This window comes from Tamandua tetradactyla, chromosome 21, assembly GCF_023851605.1.
Source record: "Tamandua tetradactyla isolate mTamTet1 chromosome 21, mTamTet1.pri, whole genome shotgun sequence".
Lineage (NCBI taxonomy): Eukaryota > Metazoa > Chordata > Mammalia > Pilosa > Myrmecophagidae > Tamandua > Tamandua tetradactyla.
In genome coordinates, this window is record NC_135347.1 from 994826 (window position 1) to 1019517 (window position 24692).

General features: G+C 40.0%; 1 protein-coding gene across 2 annotated transcripts in view; it reads left to right on the forward strand.

Annotated features, from left to right (window-relative positions):
• Positions 1-24692, forward strand: part of ALDH7A1 (aldehyde dehydrogenase 7 family member A1) — an 82515-nt gene that overhangs the window by 12934 nt on the left and 44889 nt on the right. For both annotated transcript variants that reach the window (XM_077138777.1, XM_077138776.1), the window contains exons 4-7: positions 13228-13308; positions 16021-16144; positions 19884-20016; positions 21478-21522. In XM_077138777.1, the coding sequence (XP_076994892.1) occupies positions 13228-13308; positions 16021-16144; positions 19884-20016; positions 21478-21522 (383 nt within the window). The remainder of the gene's footprint in view (positions 1-13227; positions 13309-16020; positions 16145-19883; positions 20017-21477; positions 21523-24692) is intronic.

Here is a 24692-nt window from a genome sequence, read left to right on the forward strand (position 1 = left end):
TATTGAAGTCTCCTACTGTTATTGTTGAAACATCTATCACTCCATACAGTTTTGCCAATGTCTGTCTCATGTTCTTTGGAGCTCCTTGATTGGGAGCATACACATTTATGACTTATTTCTTCCTGGTGAATTGTACCTTTTATTAATATGTAGTGTCCTACTTTGTCTCTTATGATGTCTTTCATTTAAAGTCTATTTTGTCTGATATTTGTATAGCTGCTCCTGCTTTCTTTTGGTTATAACTTGCATGGAAAATCTTTTTCCATCCTTTCGCTTTCGATCTGTTTGTATCCTTCTGTCTAAGATGAGTCTCTTGTAAACAGCATATAACTGGATTATGTTTCTTAAACCATTCTGCCAATCTGTGTCTTTTAGTTGGTAAATTTAGCCTATTAACACTCAAAGTTGTTACTGAAAAGACATTTCTTGAATCCACCATCTTAACTTTTTTATTTTATCTGTCAGATCTATATATTCTTTTCCCTCTTTCTCTTTGTATTCTTTTAATTACCCTTAGTGGTGCTCTTCAATTCTGTGCCCTCCTCCAGACCTCAGTCTCTTGTCTTTGTTTTTTTTTTTTTCAGCTGGCCGAACTTCTTTTAGTATTTCTTGTAGGGCCAGTTTCTTGTTGACAGATTCTTTCAGGACTGCTTTGTCTGTGAAAAGTTTAATCTCTCCCTCAATTTTGGAGGACAATTTGACTGGAAGTCTTTCTCTTTCAGGATCTTGAATATATCATACCACTGCCTTCTTGCCCCCAGGATGCTAGTTGAGTAGTCTGAACTCAGTCTTATGTGGTTTCCCTTGTGTGTAGTAGATTGTTTTACTCTTGCCGCTTTCATAATTTTCTGCTTCTCTTCAACATTTGACAGACTGCTTAGCGTGTGCCTTGGAGAACGCCTATTTGGATTTATTCTGTTTGGAGTCCTTTGAGCTTCTTTGACTTGTATGTTTATGTATTTTATGAAGGTTGGGAAGTTTTCCCCCATTATATCCTCAACTCCTCTTCCTAGACCTTTACTCCTCTCTTCTCCTTCTGGGACACCAATGGTTCTTATATTTGTGCGCTTTATTTTGTCTGTCATTGCCCTGAGTTCCCATTTAGTTTTTTCTATCATTTTTGCCATTTGCTGTTTTGAGTCCTCGAAGTCAATCCTATTCTCTACACCACTTATTCTTTCTTCCGTCCCTTCAAATCTGGTGTTGTGTGCCTCTAGTATGTTTTTTATTTGGTCAATAGAGTTTTAATCTCTGTGATTTCTACTGTTTTTCTATTTATTCTTTCAAATTCCTCTTTGTGCTCTTCTTCTGTCTCCTTGATCTCCTTTATGTCATTTGCTATCCCACTTATTTTATTAAGTAGAGTTGTATGAACATCTTTGATTAGTTGTTCCAATGTCTGCGTCTCCTCAGGTGTTTTAATTTGGTCATTAGGCAGGGCTTTATCTGTCTGCATTGTGATATGCTTAGGGATCTTCTGCTGTCATTGTGACATATAAATATCTTGATTGATTTACTTTGGGAGTTTACTTCTTTCAGTAGTCTAAGGCCTTGTGTTTGCAGGATGGTTGCACAGTAGGGAGCAGGGTACAGGGTGGGGCACTCAGTGCAGTGATTTGTTTCAGGGCAGGTATGGGCGTGGGTTGGGGGTGTTAGGCTGATGCTTGTGAACATGGGCGCTCAGTAGCCAGGGAGGATGTAACTGTGTGGGTGCACCAGTCTGGGGGGCATAACCCTGATGTGTGCTGGTGTAAGGCACAGGGCCCTTTCCACGTATGTACAGAGCTGTGGCAGTAGGTGTTATGCTTTCGTGGATTGGGGACAGATGTGACCCGGCTGTGCAGGTCAGCACTTTCTCAGAGCTGGGAAGTGATGCTGAGGGCTGTGTGCATGCAAGGTTCCAGGACTGCTGTAAAGTGAGGTTCCCATAGCGGAATTATATGATTGGGGCCTGTGCGCATGTGTGGGCCTTGGAGTGCCATAAATGGATGCACAGAGCTTGGGAGGGTGGTGTGAGGCTGTGCGACACTGTGGATGGGGGACAGAGGTAGCCTAGGTATGGAGGTCAGTGCCTGCAGCCTTTATGTGCTGACAACAGCCTGCAGGGAACAAGGAGGGGGAGGTAGTGCTCGGGAAGGTGCAGGAAAGGTGGGTCAGGCTGTACTTGGGTGGGGGTGTGAGGCAGGTACGTGCACTGGGGTCTGGTGGGGTGGGGGCACCTGAAGCGTGGGGAATAGGAACCGGTGAGGGGTTCGGGTGCGTGGGGTATTGGGTGTGTGCTGGTCACAGGCTGCGCTGGTGAGGGTAGCGTGCCCAAGGAGCGCAGCCTGGCTTATTTCCTAGTCCTGGCCTCCTGTCCGTGCACTCCTGCAGGCTCCACACCTCCATGCCAGGCTCCACCTTTCTGCCTCTCAGTTCCTCGGCCTCTGCAACCAAGGCTGCCACATGTGGTGCAGAAGGCTCTCCTAGGTCAGCCGCACTCCAGAATTGCCACCTCAGTTGCCATCCTGTCCCTTCTCTTACTTTTCCATGGAGCAGGGCTGATTTCGAGCTGCTCTGTTAGGCCGTCTTCCTAGAAGTCCTCAATTATATAGCTTTTACAGTGTGACTGTGTGATTGTGAAAGCCTTGTGTCTGATGGTCCTTTTTTCCAGGGTATGGACAGATGAAAAAATTTAAAGGATAAAAAAAAAATAATAAGTAAGGCAGGCCATGGTGGCTCATTTGCAAAGTTCTTGCCTGCCATGCTGGAGAGACCCAGGTTTGATTCCCAGTGCCTCCCCATGTTAAGTCAATCAATCAATCAATCAATCAATAAGTAAGGGGGAAGATAAAGAGGAAAAACTGGGTAGATTGAAATAGTGTGGGCCAATGAGAAGGAGGGGAAGGGGCATGGGATGTATGAGTTCTTTTTTTTCTTCTTTTTATTTCTTTTTTTGGAGTGATGCAAATGTAAAAATGAACCTGGTGAAGAATAGTCAACTATGTGATGATATTGTGAGCCACTGATTGTACAGTGTTGTTGGACTGTATGTGTGTGGATAATTCTCAATAAAAATATTTCTTTAAATGTTCTAAATATGTAACAACACAAATATATCTTAAAGTGCTATTTAAAAAGCATTAAGGGGACTTCCGGAGAAGATGGCGGCTTAGTAAGACGCGCGGATCTTAGTTTCTTCTCCAGGACAGCTACTAGGGGAGTAGAAACGATACAGAAAGCTCCCAAAGCCACGACAGAGATAAAAAAGACAGCGTACCCCATCCTGGAACGGCTGGCTGGCTGAGAGAAGCAGCTCGGGTGAGATCGCCGAGGCGCGCGGGCCTTACCGGGCGGGGTGGCAAGCGGCCGGAGTTACTCCCTTCCCCCTTCCCGGGCCGGCTGGGAGAATTGAACAGGTGGTCCCCTGAAACCAAGGCGGCTGGCGCCCACACCACGCGCAGCCCCCCGGACCAACTGAGAGAATTGGATCGGAAATCCCCAGGCCGCGGAGAACGGTGACGGGTGGGGGAGGCCCCTTCCAAACCCGTGACTCCCCGGGAACGTGCACTCTCCCGGGCGGGCCGCTGCCGCTGGCGCTCTCCCGCCACGCTTGTCGCCCCGGGCCGACTAGGAAATTCGGACGAGCGCTTTCCCGGGCTGCGGCCGCTCCCCGCGTTCAGACCCCGGGCCAGCTCGCACTCTTCCAAGCCGCTTCGGCTAGCGAACCCCCCCGGACGGCGAGAGTTTTCCAAAGTTAAAGGTCCCACAGCACCTTTTACTGGTGAGACCCGCAGACAAACGTGTGCCACGAGCGCCACCTACTGGGCAGGATAAGAAAAACAGAACCCAGAGATTTCACAGAAAAATCTTCCAAACTTTTGGATCCAATACCCAGGGAAATCTGTCTAAATGCGCAGACGCCAACAGAAGATAACGGATCACGCTCAAATAATTGAAAATATGGCCCAGTCAAAGGAACAAACCAATAGTTCAAATGAGATACAGGAGCTGAGACAACTAATGCTGAATATACGAACAGAAATGGAAAACCTTTTCAAAAACGAAATGGATAAATTGAGGGAGGACATGAAGAAGACATGGGCTGAACATAAAGAAGAAATAGAAAAACTGAAAAAACAAATCACAGAACTTATGGAAGTGAAGGACAAAGTAGAAAAAATAGAAAAAACAATGGATACCTACAATGATAGATTCAAAGAGACAGAAGATAGAATTAGTGATTTGGAGGATGGAACATCTGAATTCCAAAAACAAACAGAAACTATCGGGAAAAGAATGGAAAAATTTGAACAGGGTATCAGGGAACTCAAGGACAATATGAAGCACACAAATATACGTGTTGTGGGTGTCCCAGAAGGAGAAGAGAAGGGAAAAGGAGGAGAAAAACTAATGGAAGAAATTTTCACTGAAAATTTCCCAACTCTTATGAAAGACCTAAAATTACAGATCCAAGAAGTGCAGCGCACCCCAAAGAGATTAGACCCAAATAGGCGTTCTCCAAGACACTTACTAGTTAGAATGTCAGAGGTCAAAGAGAAAGAGAGGATTGTGAAAGCAGCAAGAGAAAAACAATCCATCACATACAAGGGAAACCCAATAAGACTATGTGTAGATTTCTCAGCAGAAACCATGGAGGCTAGAAAACAGTGGGATGATATATTTAAATTACTAAAAGAGAAAAACTGCCAACCAAGACTCCTATATCCAGCAAAATTGTCCTTCAAAAATGAGGGAGAAATTAAAACATTCTCAGACAAAAAGTCACTGAGAGAATTTGTGACCAAGAGACCAGCTCTGCAAGAAATACTAAAGGGAGCACTAGAGTCAAAACCGAAAAGACAGAAGAGAGAGGTATGGAGAAGAGTGTAGAAAGAAGGAAAGTCAGATATGATATATATAATACAAAAGGCAAAATGGTAGAGGAAAATATTATCCAAAGAGTAATAACACTAAATGTTAATGGACTGAATTCCCCAATCAAAAGACATAGATTGGCAGAATGGATTAAAAAACAGGATCCTTCTATATGCTGTCTACAGGAAACACATCTTAGACCCAAAGATAAACATAGGTTGAAAGTGAAAGGTTGGGAAAAGATATTTCATGCAAATAACAACCAGAAAATAGTAGGAGTGGCTATACTAATATCCAACAAGTTAGACTTCAAATGTAAAACAGTTAAAAGAGACAAAGAAGGACACTATATACTAATAAAAGGAACAATTAAACAAGAAGACATAACAATCATAAATATTTACGCACCGAACCAGAATGCCCCAAAATACGTGAGGAATACACTGCAAACACTGAAAAGGGAAATAGACACAAATACCATAATAGTTGGAGACTTCAATTCCCCACTCTCATCAATGGACAGAATATCTAGACAGAGGATCAATGAAGAAATAGAGAATCTGAATATTACTATAAAGGAGCTAGACTTAACAGACATTTATAGGACATTAAATCCCACAACAGCAGGATAAACCTTTTACTCAAGTGCTCATGGATCATTCTCAAAGATAGACCATATGCTGGGTCACAAAGCAAGTCTTAACAAATTTAAAAAGATTGAAATCATACACAACACTTTCTCGGATCATAAAGGAATGAAGTTGGAAATCAATAATAGGCGGAATGCCAGAAAATTCACAAGTACGTGGAGGCTCAACAACACACTCTTAAACAACGAGTGGGTCAAAGAAGAAATTACAAGAGAAATTAGTAAATACCTGGAGGCAAATGAAAATGAAAACACAACATATCAAAACTTATGGGATGCAGCAAAGGCAGTGCTAAGAGGGAAGTTTATTGCCCTAAATGCCTATATCAGAAAAGAAGAAAAGGCAAAAATGCAGGAATTAACTGTTCACTTGGAAGAACTGGAGAAAGAACAGCAAACTAATCCCAAAGCAAGCAAAAGGAAAGAAATAACAAAGATTAGAGCAGAAATAAATGAAATTGAAAACATGAAAACAATAGAGAAAATCAATAAGGCCAGAAGTTGGTACTATGAGAAAATCAATAAGATTGATGGGCCCTTAGCAAGATTGACAAAAAGAAGAAGAGAGAGGATGCAAATAAATAGGATCAGAAATGGAAGAGGAGACATAACTACTGATCTCACAGAAATAAAGGAGGTAATAACAGGATACTATGAACAACTTTACGCTAATAAATACAACAATTTAGAGGAAATGGACGGGTTCCTGGAAAGACATGAACAACCAACTTTGACTCAAGAAGACATAGATGACCTCAACAAACCAATCACAAGTAAAGAAATTGAATCAGTCATTCAAAAGCTTCCTAAAAAGAAAAGTCCAGGACCAGATGGTTTCACATGTGAATTCTACCAAACGTTCCAGAAAGAATTAGTACCAACTCTCCTCAAACTCTTCAAAAAAATCAAAGTGGAGGGAAAACTGCCTAATTCATTCTATGAAGCCAACATCACCCTCATACCAAAACCAGGCAAAGATATTACAAAAAAAGAAAACTACAGACCAATCTCTCTAATGAATATAGATGCAAAAATCCTCAATAAAATTCTAGCAAATCGTATCCAACAACACATAAAAGAATTATACATCATGACCAAGTAGGATTCATCCCAGGTATGCAAGGATGGTTCGACATAAGAAAATCAATTAATGTAATACACCATATCAACAAATCAAAGCAGAAAAATCACATGATCATCTCAATTGATGCAGAGAAGGCATTTGACAAGATTCAACATCCTTTCCTGTTGAAAACACTTCAAAAGATAGGAATACAAGGGAACTTCCTTAAAATGATAGAGGGAATATATGAAAAACCCACAGCTAATATCATCCTCAATGGGGAAAAACTGAAAACTTTCCCCCTAAGATCAGGAACAAGACAAGGATGTCCACTCTCACCACTATTATTCAACATTGTGTTGGAGGTTCTAGCCAGAGCAATTAGACAAGAAAAAGAAATACAAGGCATCAAAATTGGAAAGGAAGAAGTAAAACTATCACTGTTTGCAGATGATATGATACTATACGTCGAAAACCCGGAAAAATCCACAACGAAACTACTAGAGCTAATAAATGAGTACAGCAAAGTGGCAGGTTACAAGATCAACATTCAAAAATCTGTAGCATTTCTATACACTAGTAATGAACAAGCTGAGGGGGAAATCAAGAAACGAATCCCATTTACAATTGCAACTAAAAGAATAAAATACCTAGGAATAAATTTAACTAAAGAGACAAAAAACCTATATGAAGAAAACTACAAAAAACTGCTAAAAGAAATCACAGAAGACCTAAATAGATGGAAGGGCATACCGTGTTCATGGATTGGAAGACTAAATATAGTTAAGATGTCAATCCTACCTAAATTGATTTACAGATTCAATGCAATACCAGTCAAAATCCCAACAACTTATTTTTCAGAATTAGAAAAACCAATAAGCAAATTTATCTGGAAGGGCAGGGTGCCCCGAATTGCTAAAAACATCTTGAGGGAAAAAAACGAAGCTGGAGGTCTCGCACTGCCTGACTTTAAGGCATATTATGAAGCCACAGTGGTCAAAACAGCATGGTATTGGCATAAAGATAGATATATCGACCAATGGAATCGAATAGAGTGCTCAGATATAGACCCTCTCATCTATGGACATTTGATCTTTGATAAGGCAGTCAAGCCAACTCACCTGGGACAGAACAGTCTCTTCAATAAATGGTGCCTAGAGAACTGGATATCCATATGCAAAAGAATGAAAGAAGACCCATGTCTCACACCCTATACAAAAGTTAACTCAAAATGGATCAAAGATCTAAACATTAGGTCTAAGACCATAAAACAGTTAGAGGAAAATGTTGGGAGATATCTTATGGATCTTACAACTGGAGGCGGTTTTATGGACCTTAAACCTAAAGCAAGAGCACTGAAGAAGGAAATAAATAAATGGGAACTCCTCAAAATTAAACACTTTTGTGCATCAAAGAACTTCATCAAGAAAGTAGAAAGACCGCCTTCACAATGGGAGACAATATTTGAAAATGACATATCATATAAAGGTCTAGTATCCAGAATTTATAAAGAGATTGTTCATCTCAACAACAAAAAGACAGCCAACCCAATTACAAAATGGCAAAAAGACTTGAACAGACACCTATCAGAACAGGAAATACGAATGGCCAAAAGGCACATGAAGAGATGCTCAATGTCCCTGGCCATTAGAGAAATGCAAATCAAAACCACAATGAGATATCATCTCACACCCGCCAGAATGGCCATTATCAACAAAACAGAAAATGACAAGTGCTGGAGAGGATGCGGAGAAAGAGGCACACTTATCCACTGTTGGTGGGAATGTCAAATGGTGCCACCACTGTGGAAGGCAGTTTGGCGGTTCCTCAAAAAGCTGAATATAGAATTGCCATACGACCCAGCAATACCATTGCTGGGAATCTACTCAAAGGACTTAAGGTCAAAGACACAAACGGACATTTGCACACCAATGTTTATAGCAGCGTTATTTACAATTGCAAAGAGATGGAAACAGCCGAAATCTCCATCAACAGAAGAGTGGCTAAACAAACTGTGGTATATACATACAATGGAATACTATGCAGCTTTAAGATAGGATAAACTTATGAAGCATGTAATAACATGGATGGACCTTGAGAACATTATGCTGAGTGAGTCTAGCCAAAAACTAAAGGACAAATACTGTATGGTCCCACTGATGTGAACAGACATTCGAGAATAAATTTGGAATATGTCATTGGTAACAGAGTCCAGCAGGAGGTAGAAACAGGGTAAGATAATGGGCAATTGGAGTTGAAGGGATACAGATGGTGTAACAGGACTAGATACAAAAACTCAAAAATGGACAGCACAATAATACCTTATTGTAAAGTAATCATGTTAAAACACTGAATGAAGCTGCATCTGAGCTATAGGTTTTTGCTTTGTTTTGTTTTGTTTTGATTTTACTATTATTACTTTTATCTTTTTCTCTATATTAACATTCTATATCTTTTTCGGTTATGTTGCTAGTTCTTCTAAACCGATGCAAATGTACTAAGAAATGATGATCATGCATCTATGTGATGATGTTAAGAATTACTGATTGCATATGTAGAATGGTATGATTTCTAAATGTTGGGTTAATTTCTTTTTTTCCGTTAATTAAAAAAAAAAAAAGAGAGAAGGGGTAATTGGAGCTGAAGGGATACAGACTGTACAACGGGACTGGATATAAAAACTCAGAAATGGACAGCACAATACTACCTAATTGTAATACAATTATGTTAAAACACTGAATGAAGCTGCATGTGAAGTATAGGTTTTTTTTTTTCTTTCTATTATCGTTTTAATTCTTATTCTGTTGTCTTTTTCTTTTTCTAAATCGATGCAAATGTACTAAGAAATGATGAATATGCAACTATGTGATATTAAGAATTACTGATTGTACATGTAGAATGGAATGATTTCTAATTGTTTTGTTAATTCTTTTTTTAATTAATAAAAAAAATAAAAATAAAAATAAAAAGCATTAAGCATATTCAGTATACAAGGGGAAATTTCAGACCATTCAAAAAACCAGTGAAAAGTCTTAGTCATAAGTTATGAAGTTATTTATAATGTAATAACTTGTGCTTGTATTATCTTTAGTTTAAGCTATGCTTTATAACTGTTTAATTAAAATTGTCTAAAAAGATTATTATCTTTTGGTAAAAGCATACATTTTTCTTTTTTTTCAAGTATTTCTTTTCACAACAGTTATCTTTCCCTCTGCCTCCTCCACCTGATCACCTCTGTCTGACAATCTGCTGCTATGCTCGAAATGAACCCTGTCTGCCTTTCTGCAGAACCTGATTGTCTTTTGGGAAAGAAACTGTTCTTGGAATTGCAGCTTGTTTCAAATATCGAATACCCCATCTAACATCAAGGCAGTCAGGAGTAAAATGGTTGCTATATGGGAACTGGTATTGACTGGGAACCCATGAATTACATTTCATATCCTTGAGCCATTTTTCAGGTCTTCCTTTGTCATGCAGGGGGAACGGGTAAAAAGTCAGCTTCCGGGCTTTTCCATCCTGCCCACCGTGGTTCTTACAGCAAATTGCCCTGCAGCAACCGGGCACCGCTCCGTGATGCCAGGGACAGGCCGGCTCTGCAAGGGCTGGATTTACTTCTGATTTCTTCAGTGACTTAAGTCCGTTCCCTCTGCTCTGCTCCCCCTCCGTTTCACTGAAACTGTTAGTCAGATCACCAGTGATTCAGCTCCCTGCAGTAACAGTGTACCACAAACGAGGCAATATAGGGGGCTTGATATCATGCACCCCTTGTCTCACTTTTGGAGGCTAGGAGTCTGAAGTCAGGGTGTCTGCAGGGCCATGGACCCTTTGGAAACTCCCGTCCGCTGGCAGTCCATGGTGTCCCTTGGCTTGTAGTTGTATCACTCTGATTGCTGCCTCCAATCTCCCATGGCTGCCTGCTCCGTGTCCCTCTCTGTCTCTTCTTTCTTATAAGGACACCATTTATTTTGGATTAAGGGCCCATCATATTCTAGGATGACCTCATTTTCTTTTCTTTTAGTTATTATTGACAAATCTTCACACAGACAGTCCATACATGGTTACAATCAGTGGCTCAGAATGTCATCACATAGTTGTGTATTCATCACCATACTCATTTTTAGAACATTTGCATTACTCTAGAGAAAGAGGGGTAAGGGATATGGGATGTATGAACTTTTGCTTTTTTCTTTTTCTGGAGTGATGCAATTTATTTTAGCCTTTGTACCCCTATTATTTATTTTTTATCCATATTTTTTACTCATCTGTCTGTACCCTGAATAAAAGAAGCATCGAACACAAAGTTTTCACAATCACACAGTCAAATTGTAAAAGTTATATCATTATACAATTTGTCTTCAAGAAACAAGACTGTGGGAACACAGCTCAACAGTTTCAGGCACTTCCTCCTAGCCACTCCAATGCACCATAAACTAAAAAGAGATTTCCATATAATGCATAAGAAAACCTCCAGGATAACCTCTTGACTCTGTTTGAAATCTCTCATCCACTGACACTTTTTTGTCTCATTTCTCTTTTCCCCATTTTGGACAAGAAGCCTTTCTCAATCCCTTGATGCTGGTCCTGGCTCATCTGTCCCCCATTGCCAGGGAGGTTTATACTCCTGGGAGTCATGTCCCACGTAGGGGGGAGGGCAGTGAGTGGATGACCTCATTTTAACTGAATGCATCTATAAAGACCCTAATCCCTTGATGCTGGTCCTGGCTCATCCTGGGAGCTCTGTCCCCCATTGCCAGGGAGGTTTATACTCCTGGGAGTCATGTCCCACGTAGGGGGGAGGGCAGTGAGTGGATGACCTCATTTTAACTGAATGCATCTATAAAGACCCTACTTCCGAATAAGGTCACATTGTAAAATAATGGGTATTAGGACCTCAATAACTTTTGGGGGACACAGTCAACCCATACAATCAGTAATCTCCATGTCCTGAAACTGATGGCCATTCTCTTTTTTCATATCCTACACAATATCTCCACAACTTTTCAGTATGGTTCTTTTCCTTGTTAAAATGCAGTAGCTCTTGGCTACTGTAATGCTTTTCTTTCCAGGGTTTCCTCTTCCTCACTGGCTTTTCCTTGGCCTCTCCTGTCTTCTCATCATGGTTGCTAAATATTGGTGTTTCTCTGGGCTGCATTCTTGGACTTTTTTTCCCCCTCAATCCTGCTGTTTCCATGGTTGTAATTGTTACCACTTTGCTATAAACCAGTTCAGTTTTCTTTCTCTAATCTAGGCTTTCCTGTGAGCTCCCATCTCCCTTACCCATCCATGCCCCTATTTGGCATCTCCATTCATGAATCACAAACATCTCAAATTTGTGGGCCCTAGCCTATAGTCTTTATCTCCTGCAAAAATCCCTGACACCTGCTCCCAAATCTTCTTTATCCCAGTAGCTGTATATCCTCCTACCTGACTATTAAGCCAGTGAGTGACCCTGCAGCCATCCTTAATTCTTCATTTCTCTCATAATCCACATCTGTCTCCTTAGTGTGTTCTGCCAGTTCTTCCAAAATAAATCCTGGCTCCACTTTTTGTCTTCCTTACTACCACTGCTATTTTATGGTCTTTAAGTCAGTCAAATTCTTTCGCCCAGACTACTTACTATACTACAGTCTTAATTGGTCTCCCAGCTTCTACTCTTTCCACTTCCAATTTATTCTGTACCTTTCAGATAGTGATTTTAAAAAGCCAAAGTAAATAATGTTCCACTGCTTAAACATCCGTGGAAGACTTCCCAGTGCTCTTGAAAAACTGATTCCTAATCCTTACTACAGATTCCGGGATCCGTCATCCAGCCTTAACTCTTGCCTCTAGTGTGAGCTGCTGACCATCCTAGCCAGCCCTTCAAATCCAGCAAACTGTTGCCTTGCCTGGATCTCTCTTGCATGTTCTTTCTTTTGCCTGTGAAGAACATTCCTATGGCTGACTTTTCCAGTTTTTCAGGTTTCAGTTTAAATCTCACCTCTTTAGAGATTTTCCCTAACAACACTGTAGATAAAGCAATTTACTTGCCTACCTTCAACATCTGTTGTTTTCTCTGTCTGGATGTCTGTCTGTTTACTTCCTTTGTCTTTAGGGTCTTAGGGTAATCTGTAATTGTTTGTGTCCTTTTTAATTCTTTGTCTGTGTCTCCCAGCAGATAGTAGCTTCACAAAGGCAAGGGCCCTGCCCCGTTTCTTATTTTAACCCCACTGCCTAGCATTTTTTTCCATCACATAATAGGTGCTCCGAAAATATTTGGTGAGTGAATGTGGTGATTTCAGTGGATTATTAAATTCCAGTTGAGAACAGCTTAATCAAGCATTTGGTAATGAAACCTGTTTGGCCCATAAGGAAACATCTCTGAGAACCACAGAGGCCCACAGGTATTTTAAATGGGCTTTCTAGAGTCATCCCAACATGTTACATTTAATTCCTGAATTTCTCTCTACTTGGCAGTCCCTTGCCCATCATGAACCTGTCGCCTGGACTCTTTCTGGGTTCCTGTTACTGGTTTTGGGACTTGCCATATCTCAGAGTCGTTGTGATCTAGGAATTCTCCTTTGATGTGATATTTTGTCTCATAGTGTACACACTTATGTCAGCTGTTATAGACACGAGCTTGTACTTTGAATCAAACGATAAAATCCCATTCTTTTTTTAGGTTCCAGCTCCCAAGCGAGGAGAAATAGTAAGGCAGATAGGTGAGGCATTGCGGGAGAAGATCCAAGTGCTAGGAAACTTGGTGAGTATTTTCATTGTAAACGCATGATCCTTTGGCAGAGAATAAGCCTGGCATGCATTTCTGTGTGTGAGATTGTGATTTTTTTTTTAAACAAGTAGTTTAAGTATTTTGTTTCCACCTATATATTAGCACTATATAATAAAAATGTGTAAAGAATCATGTTGCAGTTTTTGGTTAGATATAAGTCAAAGACATTAATAAGGAATCATTGAATTTGAATATCTGAGAAATTTTTCTAAGCCAGCTGATCAGAATGCTGTCTGTGAATATTACTTTACTTTGGAAGCTATTGGCATATATTTGAATTGAATTCAGAATTTTTCAAAATAAGCCCTAATTAAAAAAATACTCCATATTAAATGAAAATACTTTTAATATAATATTTCTTTCTAGGAACAGTAGTGAATGAAACAAGGCAGTTTATAAAATGTTGTCCCAGAGGAGTCCAGTAAAAAGTGAATGTATGCTTAACTTCCACCTCCTCAAAACAGAGGCCGCTTTGTGTTCCTGAGCCTTGAAAACAAAATAAAGAGCAGCCTGTAAACAACCTCAGGCAAGGGGTTTCCAAAACAAATTTCAAGCAGTTGAACGTGGGCACCTTTACAGAGAATTTGGGGACGGGAGTACAAGGGTAGTTCAGTGGTAGAATTCTCGCCTGCCATGCAGGAGACCCGGGTTCGATTCCTGACCCATGCACTTCCCCAAGCAAGCAAACGAACAAACAAAAGCAAAAATTCAACAAATGGTGCAACAGTGAGGGAATACTCACATGGAAAAAGAATGAAATGCGACCCCACCATATAGCATGAAAAAAAAAAAATGGGGGGAAACCTGACCAAAGGACCCAGATCCTGCTGCAGCAGCAGTGCCGCTGGGGCCTGACCCAGCCCCGTGCACTCGCCTGTGCTCTGCTGTGGGAAACCCTGATGCTCCTGCCCCAGGAGAGAGCCCTTCCTGGAGAGGTTCAGTGTCTAGGGAGCTCTCTGTGTGACTGAGGGGAGCACAGACTCCACGTGGATATTTTAAGGTTTGCAGGCAAGTATTTTCCTAACCCGGCTAGGCAGAGTCATGTGTCAAATGGCCCATGCTCCAGTTTGTTCTAATTCCTCACCATGCGTTTGTCGACCTGGACCACAGACCTTTACTGTGTCATCATAACCACATCTAATCTCCATCCTGGCTTGTGACTCCTGTTCTGTGCCTGGAAGCAGTCCCTTTGTTTAACAATAATACCTACTCCTGAAACAATCCACTGTTACAACGTGTGTGGTCACAAAACATGAATTCTTCTGTAGACCAGGCAGATGTTTTTAACCATGATTGTCGTGCATCACATTCACTCAGAATCCCCAAGATCAAAAGAATTGTACAACAAATAGCTTAAAATATACATACATGCACATACATGCACTCTCACATGCACGCTTCTTAACACACGGTGCTTGGGGAAACTCCGTTTGCTGAGTGCTACTGAGGTCTCATACTCCGCCTGAATTTTATCTTCATAGCCTTTTAAGAAACACTGCTCTGGGTTTTTTGTTTGGAAATCTATTACAGTAGGGCATAGCTCTTTTTGGTGAGCAGGAAACAAAGACACACTTGTGAAGGTCTTTCAAGTTGTATAAAATGGACCTGCAGAAACGGTTAACTGTTCTCAGGACGCGAAGTTGGAGCTGAAATGTGGTATCAAGCCACTTGCAAAAAATGTACTGCAGTCATCTCTTGAGGTCATCCCTGGTACTCAGATATGCAAGAACCATCAGGATGCATAGCTTGTTCGCCTTGTCTCACGGTCGCATAATCTGATCAATGTATGAATTTCACAAAAGATTCATATTCTGCTAGTTTGATACTGAGAATTTGCTCATACTCTCAAGTTTTATGGTCCAAGTCTTTTAAGACAGGCTCACGTATTATTCCAACTTGAGATGGAAGGTAAAGGTGGGCCAGTCCTTCTTCATCCGGGAGGAAGTTGGAGAATCAGGTGCTGGGAGTGTGGAGGAGTGAGGGTAGCTTCCCCAGGGACAGGCTTCACGCTGGTTAAGGGCAGTCTCCATGTCTCCACCTCTGGCGATGACTCTGTTCTTGTCTTAGATTCTGAAAAACTTGCTCCGGAGTTGGAAGGCGTTGCTTGCTAGTGGTGAGGTGGGAGAGTTGACAGTGGGGCCAGTGTCCATAGCTGCTGGTGTCCAGGACCTAAGGGAGTGGGAGTGGAGCGGGCAGAGGGCGCAGTGCCACCTCCTTCTCCATAGGCCACTTTGCCCTGCGCGCCCCACCGCTCGGGGGCCCCGGGGCCCGGCCTGGCTCGGTTGCTGGTAACTGCTCAGCATGGCTCACAAGCCGAGTGGGCCCCAAGGGCGCCTACAGCACCAAGATTGTGATTTAAGGTACCAGGACTCGAACGCAGGTCTCCAGTATGGCAGGCGAGAACTCCACCTGCTGAGCCACTGTGGCCTGTCCACAGAATTGTGATTTTTTTTAAGCAACACAATTTATGAACTTTAAAAAATGTTGGTTTTTTTTTTTTTTAAAGAGTAAAGATTAACAAGGTGGTCAGAAAAACATGAAAGGTATTCTTGGGTTTTAAGAAGAACAAGCTTTCTATAGTTTATCTTCATAAAACGGACAGAATATGTTTTGCTTATTTTCATTTTAAAGTTTAAAATATGATTTCTATTTTAAAAAGTGCTGCTTGGATTTTTATATTTTTAGGTGTCTTTAGAGATGGGGAAAATCTTAGTAGAAGGTGTGGGAGAAGTTCAAGAGTACGTGGATATTTGTGATTTTGCTGTTGGCTTGTCACGGATGATTGGGGGACCCATCCTGCCTTCTGAAAGTAAGTGATGACCTCAGATAAGCTAAGAGTATAGTCCTCTTACCTAGACAGCTATCAGAAAGTTCTCCAACTGCAAACAGCTTGTAGAAGGGGAATTGCTGGTGGTTTACAAATATATGAAAATATATTTAACCTCTACTAAAAAATGTAGATTAGAACAGGAGAAAACATCAGATCAAGACCACTTTTCTATAAGTCCTGAAACCTAGCCCAGCCTCTCTGGAACATCAGATAGTTCCATCTCCTTACCCCATATTACTGACAGACCCTTCCAATATGAAGAAGTTAGAATGGGCATAGCCCAAACACCTCTAAGGAGAGGGAAAAGGACCAAAGATGATGGTGGAGTTATACAGAGAAGGTAGGGTTTAACAAATGCGTGTGACTGTTGAATCATTATATTGATATTTCTTTCAGTCTACAGTATCTTAGAGCAGCTAGAAGTAAAAACCTAAAATTATGGAATTATAACCCATACCAAACTCTGAAATCTGTTCTACAACTAATGTGGTGCCATACTTTGAAATTTATTGTTTTTTTGAATATATGTTATTTTTCACAAACAAAGAAAAAAAATCGGTTGTGATGATAAAAAAAATCTTATGCCTTCTAGCCTCCTGTATTCTGGAGCAACTAGAAGGAAAATTCTGAGAGGATCATATGGTAGCCCATGACAAACTCTGGGATCTGTCCTGTAACTACTTGTTGAAGAGTGCTATGAAAACTTGCTTTTTTTCCTTTGCTTTGTATATATGTTATATTATACAATAAAAAAAGTTAAAAACAAAAAGAACACTTTTATTTTTAAAGATAAAACTTACTGTGGTAAGTTTATGGGCGAGAGAGGCAGGTACCCTTTTACAGGTACTGTTGCAGTGTGAATTGGTACAACCTACCTGAAAACAGTTTGGAAATATACTCAAAACACCTTAATTTTAATATCCTTTGACTTAGCATTACCACTTTCAGAAATCTAACATAAATAAATAACCTCAAATGTGATAAAGTTATGTGGGTAAAGTGATCATTCTGACACCCACCGGAAACAAGTGATCTAAATGTACAATGATAAAGGGAAGAGTTAAACTGATTATGAAAGACTATTGGCAGGTATTACAAATTATGCCATGAGCTGTTCCTCCCACAGCCCCGCACTTCTGTAGCTAGGTTGAATTTACTTATTTTTAAATCATCTAATGTTAACTTTTTGAAGAGGTGACATATTCCTATTACAAAATTTGAAAGGAATAAAAGGGTAAAGAATGAAGAGTTCCCCTTTTGCCTCTCTGGCTCCTTTCTGTGGATGTGGTTTTATATATCCATTCACAGATTTTAATCGTTGATAGGCAAAATCATTTGTGTACCTGTGGTTACCTAATATTTTGTTTTATGGATACAATAATTTATCAACGCAGTTCCCAAATGATGGATATTTAGTGTATTTTCAGTCTTTTGCTATTACATACTATGCTGCTAGGCCCAGCCTTATACTTTGAAGTTTCATGATAAGGGTAAAAAGCTTATAGGATTTGTAATGTTTATAATATTGTTGGAGCAAAATAAATTATTCCATTTGCTTACTTGGAAAAAAAAAGGGATGAAGTGTGATTAAAAAAAAGTCATAAAAGTGATTATCTCTGTGTGGCAGATTATTGATGGTTGTTATTGTCTTCTTTGTATTTATGAAAATTTTCTTGTGGGTATTTATATGCATTTATAATGAGGAAAAAGATTTTTTAAGAAATTCCCTACTTATTCAGAGAGTTGGAGGAGTCTAAATTAAATTTATATCCTTAATTAGATAGATATCAGCATTATCCCATTTTTTTTTGAAAAATATTTTTATTGACAAATCTTCATACACATACCGTCCATACGTGGTTACAATCAGTGGCTCACAATATCATCCCATAGCTGTGTACTCATCACCATGATCATTTTTAGAACATCTGTATCAATCCAGAGAAAGAGATAAAGAGAAAAAGAAAATACTCATGCCTCCCATCCATTATCCAATCTTAATTCATTTTATATTGTCGTCCACTTTCTATAGTTTTTTTCTGGTTAAAAAAGCTAGTGAACTGCCAGTCTGGGGGTGCATGCATGGACAAGAAAGCAGTTCCTTTGATGTACACTTGCCTTGATGTCTGCCTCATCAATTAAAATCTTTTTCATTTGTTCACACATGTTTTTAAAAAGCAGACCATTCATCTGTGCAGAGGTTTTGGGATAATTTTTACTTCATCAGTGTAATAAATGCTTATTGAGCGTCTGCCAGGTACCAGGAAATAATCTTGGCCAATAAGGCATTGTTCCTGCTCTCCAGGAACTTGCGTGTTAGAGTTGGAGTCAGAGAAGTAAACAGGTAATTCTCATGGAGCCTGGCGAGTACCAGGATGGGCGTGGAGGGTGCAGTAGAGAACACATGTTGGAGAGCCCCTGTCCCAGCCTTGGGATAAGGCCTCTGAGAGGGCAATCTAAGCGTGGGCCTCGAGGATGGCGAGGAAGAGGGGTGGAGCCTGTTTGAAGGCTTAAGATGGGGGTGAGTGGCTTTTTAAGGAAATTCACTATTTCAGCAGAATGTGGTAGGAGGGGCTGGGTACCATGTAGAGTGCCATGGGGATCTCAGGAAGGAATGATTCCTGTCAAGGCATGCTGTTTTATCCTGAGGGTAGCTGTTGTGGTGGCCGGGATACCAAAGGGTTGTAAGCGAGGGAGCGATAGTGTGAGATCTGCACTCATGGTGTGTGGGAAAGGGCGTAGAGGCTAGGGGACGAGAGGTGGACAGGCCCCTGTCAGGAAGATGTGATGGCACATCATCGCAGCAGATTAGGAGCTTAGGCCAAAGGAGGGCCGAGGAACAAGGCGCTGTGTGCCTTGTTCCTAGCCAGCAGTGTGATGAGTGCACCCCGAAAGATTGATAGCTGAGGGCGCCACCTTTCCACTTGGTTTATGGTTTGTGCTTTTTTTCCCACCCCTGGCTCTCGTTCTTAGTTGCTCAAGCTGCCTTTGATTAAAATAAGCCCCTTGTGCAAATTATGGGTGACTGTAGCTGTAACATTTCTTTATATATTATTTGTTTGTTTGTTTGTTTGTTTGTTTGTTTTTGCTTGCATGGACAGGCATAGGGAAATGAACCCAGGTCTCCGGCATTGCAGGCAAGAATTCTGCTACTGAACCACCGTTGCACTGCCCTCTTTATATTTTTAATTTATATTTTCAATTTTCCTATAGCGACTAAAGATTTCTGCAGGTCATCCATTCAACAACTGTAATTATTAGATCTTTTTTTCCCTTGCCAATGAGCCACCTTGTCTAGCATTTGTAATGATTGACCCAAGGCTTCACTGGGCAAAATAAGAGCAGGCCCGTGTGTCACAACTCCTGAGCTCTTGGTCACGTCCTGCCTTTGTGGTGACATAACCTTGGGCACCTCCGTCACCTCTCTGAAGTTTCCTTGTCTCTAAGATGGAACTGATACCTCCCTGTTGGACAGAGTAGTCCTGTGAGAATCAGAGGGAAATGAATATAATTATGGGTTATAAAGTAGTGTAGCAGTAGCAGCTTTTGTCACAGGTTAATTAACATCCCAATTTCACACAGCCGTGCAGTATGATCCATTGAAAGGCATCTGGAATCCCCACTGGCCCAGTGTACTTTCGCCCTGAAAATGAAAGCTGCAGACTTTGTTCTTATGAACTCGCCTCTGAGCATCCCCTGTGCCTTCCCCCGTCCGTAGGACCTGGCCACGCGCTCATTGAGCAGTGGAACCCCTTAGGCCTGGTTGGGATCATCACTGCATTCAACTTCCCTGTGGCAGTGTACGGTTGGAATAATGCCATTGCGATGATCTGCGGGAACGCCTGCCTCTGGTAAGACTCGCTCGCTTTCTCATCCAGTAGTAGAAAATGATAAAAGTGCCCATTTCCAGGCACTACTGAAAGTCAAACATATTGAAATGTTTTCTGCTTATTCTACACTTTCAGGTAACTTACTAAGTTAAACCCACTCAGTATGAAATGCTGATTTTTACCATTGGTAATAATGGCTTTTTTTTTCAAAGGGAGAAGTATTTTTTTGCTATGTGTGAAACAGGAGATCATATGGCCTATTGGCCCCAAAATCTGTGTCTCCAAGTCTAAGGAACTAAAGGTTTTTGTGGATTCAAACAAGGGGAGATGTTATAATATCAAGTATAGACAGAGCCCAGGCTAGACAGAATAACTGTTACAATAGTAAGTAGATACAGACCTGAGACTTGAACTTCAGTAATTTCAGGGATGAACTTCTGCCTATTCTACCATATAGAAAGAAAATGCATCAAAACAATGATTCAGTAAGCAAAATCATTTGTTAATTCTGCAGTCTTGAAGGATACTGGACAACACCTGATCTAAATTCTTCATGCTTCATGAAGAGAGTTGACAACATGATGGCGTAGAGGAATGAAATTGGTCGTCCTTATTTGAGAGATTGGTATTTATGAATTTTGGGGCATAATGACTTATTTTTAACACAGCATTATCCCTTGTTTTTCCCCCAAACAGAAAACTTAAGTAAAGAGAGGAAAGGAAAAACTTAAAACAAAATTCACAAAATTTGACTTTTTTAAGGTTTGGCTTTTTTCTTCAATAATTTGAAAGCAGTGAATCACTAAGTGATGCTGAGGCACTTGGCCAGTGTTCCCGTTGACCCTTTAAATTTTTAGGTCTATAAAATATTTGCTGGGAAAATGTCTGTTTTATTGATGAGAAAAGAGTTACTTGTTTTTAACTTTCATGCTCAGTGGAAAAACTTAGATAAGGAAAACCAGGCTAGTTGGCTTTGGCCCTTTTTCCATCTATTCTACTAGTTGTACAGTGATCTTAAGGTCTGTATTTAGAGCATGTACTCAGAGACCATCCACACAAGTAGTGAGGCATCACTGGGAGAATTTAGAATTCGGCATGAGGTTGGCAAAGGGCACCGTGCTTTTCAGCATTTGAATCCAAAAAGACTAACTACAGTTTCCTTAGCTTTTCAGTGAAGATTTGGTAGATTTCTATTGCAATCAGATCTCATACTTGGAAGGAGTTAGTAACAGCTCCCTATGATCAGTGCAGCAGAAAGGTTCAAAATTGTTTGGTAACATTCTTATAATCATCAGGTAAAAGGTTTGGTCCCTTAAGCCCCAGATACACCAAACTTAGAATAGATTTCTGTTTGTCACTAGGCTCATTTGTTACTTGTTTAATTGGACAGTGCTTTTTATTCTCAGAAAGGCCTGCCTGGTAATAAAAAGTATAATTTCCACTAAATTACATTGCTTTCTTTCTTCTTTTTTCCTACTCAAGGAAAGGCGCTCCAACAACTTCCCTCGTTAGTGTAGCTGTCACAAAGTAAGTATGTGTAACATATCTTTTAACTAGGTATGGAATGATCTCGAAAGGGTGATTGATAGGCAGTGAAATTTTACCCAATGTGAACTTGTAATATTTATTTTTAAGCTTGGAATTTACATGTCCTCTGTCCCTTTTGGTTGTCATGACAACATTTTATATTCCTTTGTGGTTTGCTGAGCTCTTTCATAGCTATCTCAATTAATTTAATTATTTAGAAACATGCCAGTTACTAGTAGAAGTCTTGAACTCTTATAGACATTTTTGTTGAAGGACATGTTATTGATGTTGAGGCTAGGTTGGTACTTAGATAATGCTTGTGTTGCTTTTGCTTAAAACATGGACTTATTGTAAAACAGAAAGGATTGATTATTATTATACTAAGTACTGATTCTTCTAACACTAACATGTATTGTATCTTTGGGTTAAAAAAATCGTTGCTTCCACTGTGGAAGGCAGTTTGGCAGTTCCTCAAAAAGCTGAATATAGAATTGCCATACGACCCAGCAATACCATTGCTAGGTATCTACTCAGAGGCCTTAAGGGCAAAGACACAAACGGACATTTGTACAGCAATGTTTATAGCAGCATTATTTACAATTGCAAAGAGATGGAAACAACCAAAATCTCCATCAATAGACGAGTGGCTAAACAAACTGTGGTATATACATACGATGGAATATTATGCAGCTTTAAGACAGAATAAAGTTATGAAGCATGTAATAACATGGATGGACCTAGAGAACATTATGCTGAGTGAGTCTAGCCAAAAACTAAAGGACAAATACTGTATGGTCCCACTGATGTGAACTGACATTCAAGAATAAACTTGGAATATGTCATTGGTAACAGAGACCATCAGGAGATAGAAATAGGGTAAGATAATGGGTAATTGGAGCTGAAGGGATACAGACTGTGCAACAACACTGGATACAAAAACTCAAAAATGGACAGCACAATACTACCTAATTGTAATGTAATTATGTTAAAACACTGAATGAAGCTGCATCTGAGGTATAGTTTTTTTTATTTTATTATTTTTTTATTTTTTCTCTCTATTATCGTTTTATTTCTTTTTCTGTTGTCTTTCTATTTCTTTTTCTAAGTTGATGCAAATGTACTAAGAAACGATGAATATGCATCTATGTGATGATATTAAGAATTACTGATTGTATATGTAGAATGGAATGATTTCTAAATGTTGTGTTAGTTAATTTATTTAATTAATAAAAAAATCATTGCTTTAGTTATTTATTAAATTTTTAGACTTTGACAGCTCTGATTGGGCTGTAAAACCAGTGTGACTAATTTATCATTTCAGAACGTAGAGAATGGGTTGAAGCAGGTGTCCTCCCCTGTGGAGTTATGGTGTGTGCCTTTGATGCTTCCATTGGTTGCATGATCTGTGTTAACTGATTTGAGGATTATTAGTAGGGAGCCTGTGGCGGAATCTAGTGCAAGGGGGTCCTTAGTGTCAGCTCGTTTAGGAATTGCGATGTGGGCTGAAAGTGAGAGAGAGCGTCAGGGCTTACTTGAAAGAACTATGTGATATTGAGGAAATGATATTTTCTAATGCAGGATATTCAAATTAAACAGAACTCTGATACTCAAACATATAAAAATTATGAAAGATCCTCAAGCAATTTTTAAAAGCGATAAACTTTTTTGTTTTTTTTAAATAACAGAACAGAAGTTTAATATATGCTGGCAGATATTTTTTTTCTTTCTTGTTTTAACACGGATATTCATAACATCTTTATTCATAATGCCCCAAACTTGAAGCAACCCAAAATTTCACTGAGAGGAAAGCCGATAAACATTTTGTAACACACTTGTGTAATGTCAGGGAACTCCGTGATAAAAGAAGACAGAGCCATTGATCCGCATGACAGCATAACCAATTTTCAAAATGTTATCTTGAGCTAGTTCCAGGCAACAAAGAGTCCGTACTGTTATTCATTTTTATGAATTACAGGAAGTTGCCAAAATGATGTTTGGTGATAGAAATCAGGACAGAGGATGGCTGGCTATGGAGAGGATATGGGTATCGATTGGAGGTAGAGGAGTTGTTTTCTGGATTAGTGGAAATGAATGAGTCATATTTTGATAGGGTTGTTGGATACTGTTTGGTTACTAAAGCTGCCGGAATGCAACACACCATAGATGGATTGGCTTTTACAAAGTGGATCTATCAGTCCACAAATTTAGTTCTAAGGCCACGAAAATAACTAAATTAAGGCATCAAGAAGATGTACCTAGACTCTGAAGAAAGGCTGCCACAACCTGGAACACTTCTGTCAGCTTAGAAGACACGTGGCTGCGTCTGCTGGTCTTACTCCCAGTTTGTTGCTTTCAGCTTCTGACTCCAGGGGTTTTCTCTCTCAGCATCTGTGGGGTCCTTTCTTAGCTTCTCTGGGGCATGATATTTTTCTGATAATTGAAGAAATCATCTGATTTTATAATGGAAGACAATAAATAAAATAGTATATGTGATGCTAAATTTTGCTGAAATTAACCAGGGAACTGCAATGCCCACCAGGAATTTTCTTAAATCCAAGTAAATATTTGGGCTCATAAAATGGTCACTTTGTGGCCTGAATATCTTGTAGCAATTGGATAGGTATAGCTTACAGCTGCCCATAAAGGACATGCAGTTTCAAGAGTTAGTGCACTAAAGAAAGTCCAAAGCATGGCATTCCAATTAGGTTTTGTGGTTGATGGACAGTTCTCCCACTCCATCTGCAGTTGACAAGTCAAGGCTCTTTTTTTTTTTTTTTTTCACTTTTGGCTTAAAACAACAGAATTTTATTGTGTCACAATTCTGGAGAGGGGTCATTTTAACCATGAGCTATGTTATCTAATTAATACTCAGAGTTTTATCCTGTAATCTGGGGAAACAGAGCTGGAATTTAACCCAAGGTCAGGTTCTCATGCAGTAGGGGAGAGAATTTTATTTACTCCCGTGAATAAAGCAAAACCACTGCCCTTAGGAAGCATGTGATCTACTTGTACAGATAATACCTATTCCTGATGTCCCTGGAAAGAATTGTACAACCAGAAATCTGGCTTCAGACATGACAGCTGCAATGCATGATCCTGGATTGGGCCCTGGATTGGAGGGAAAGAAGAAAACAGCTAAAGAGGACATATTTTGGGACAATTGGGGGGAA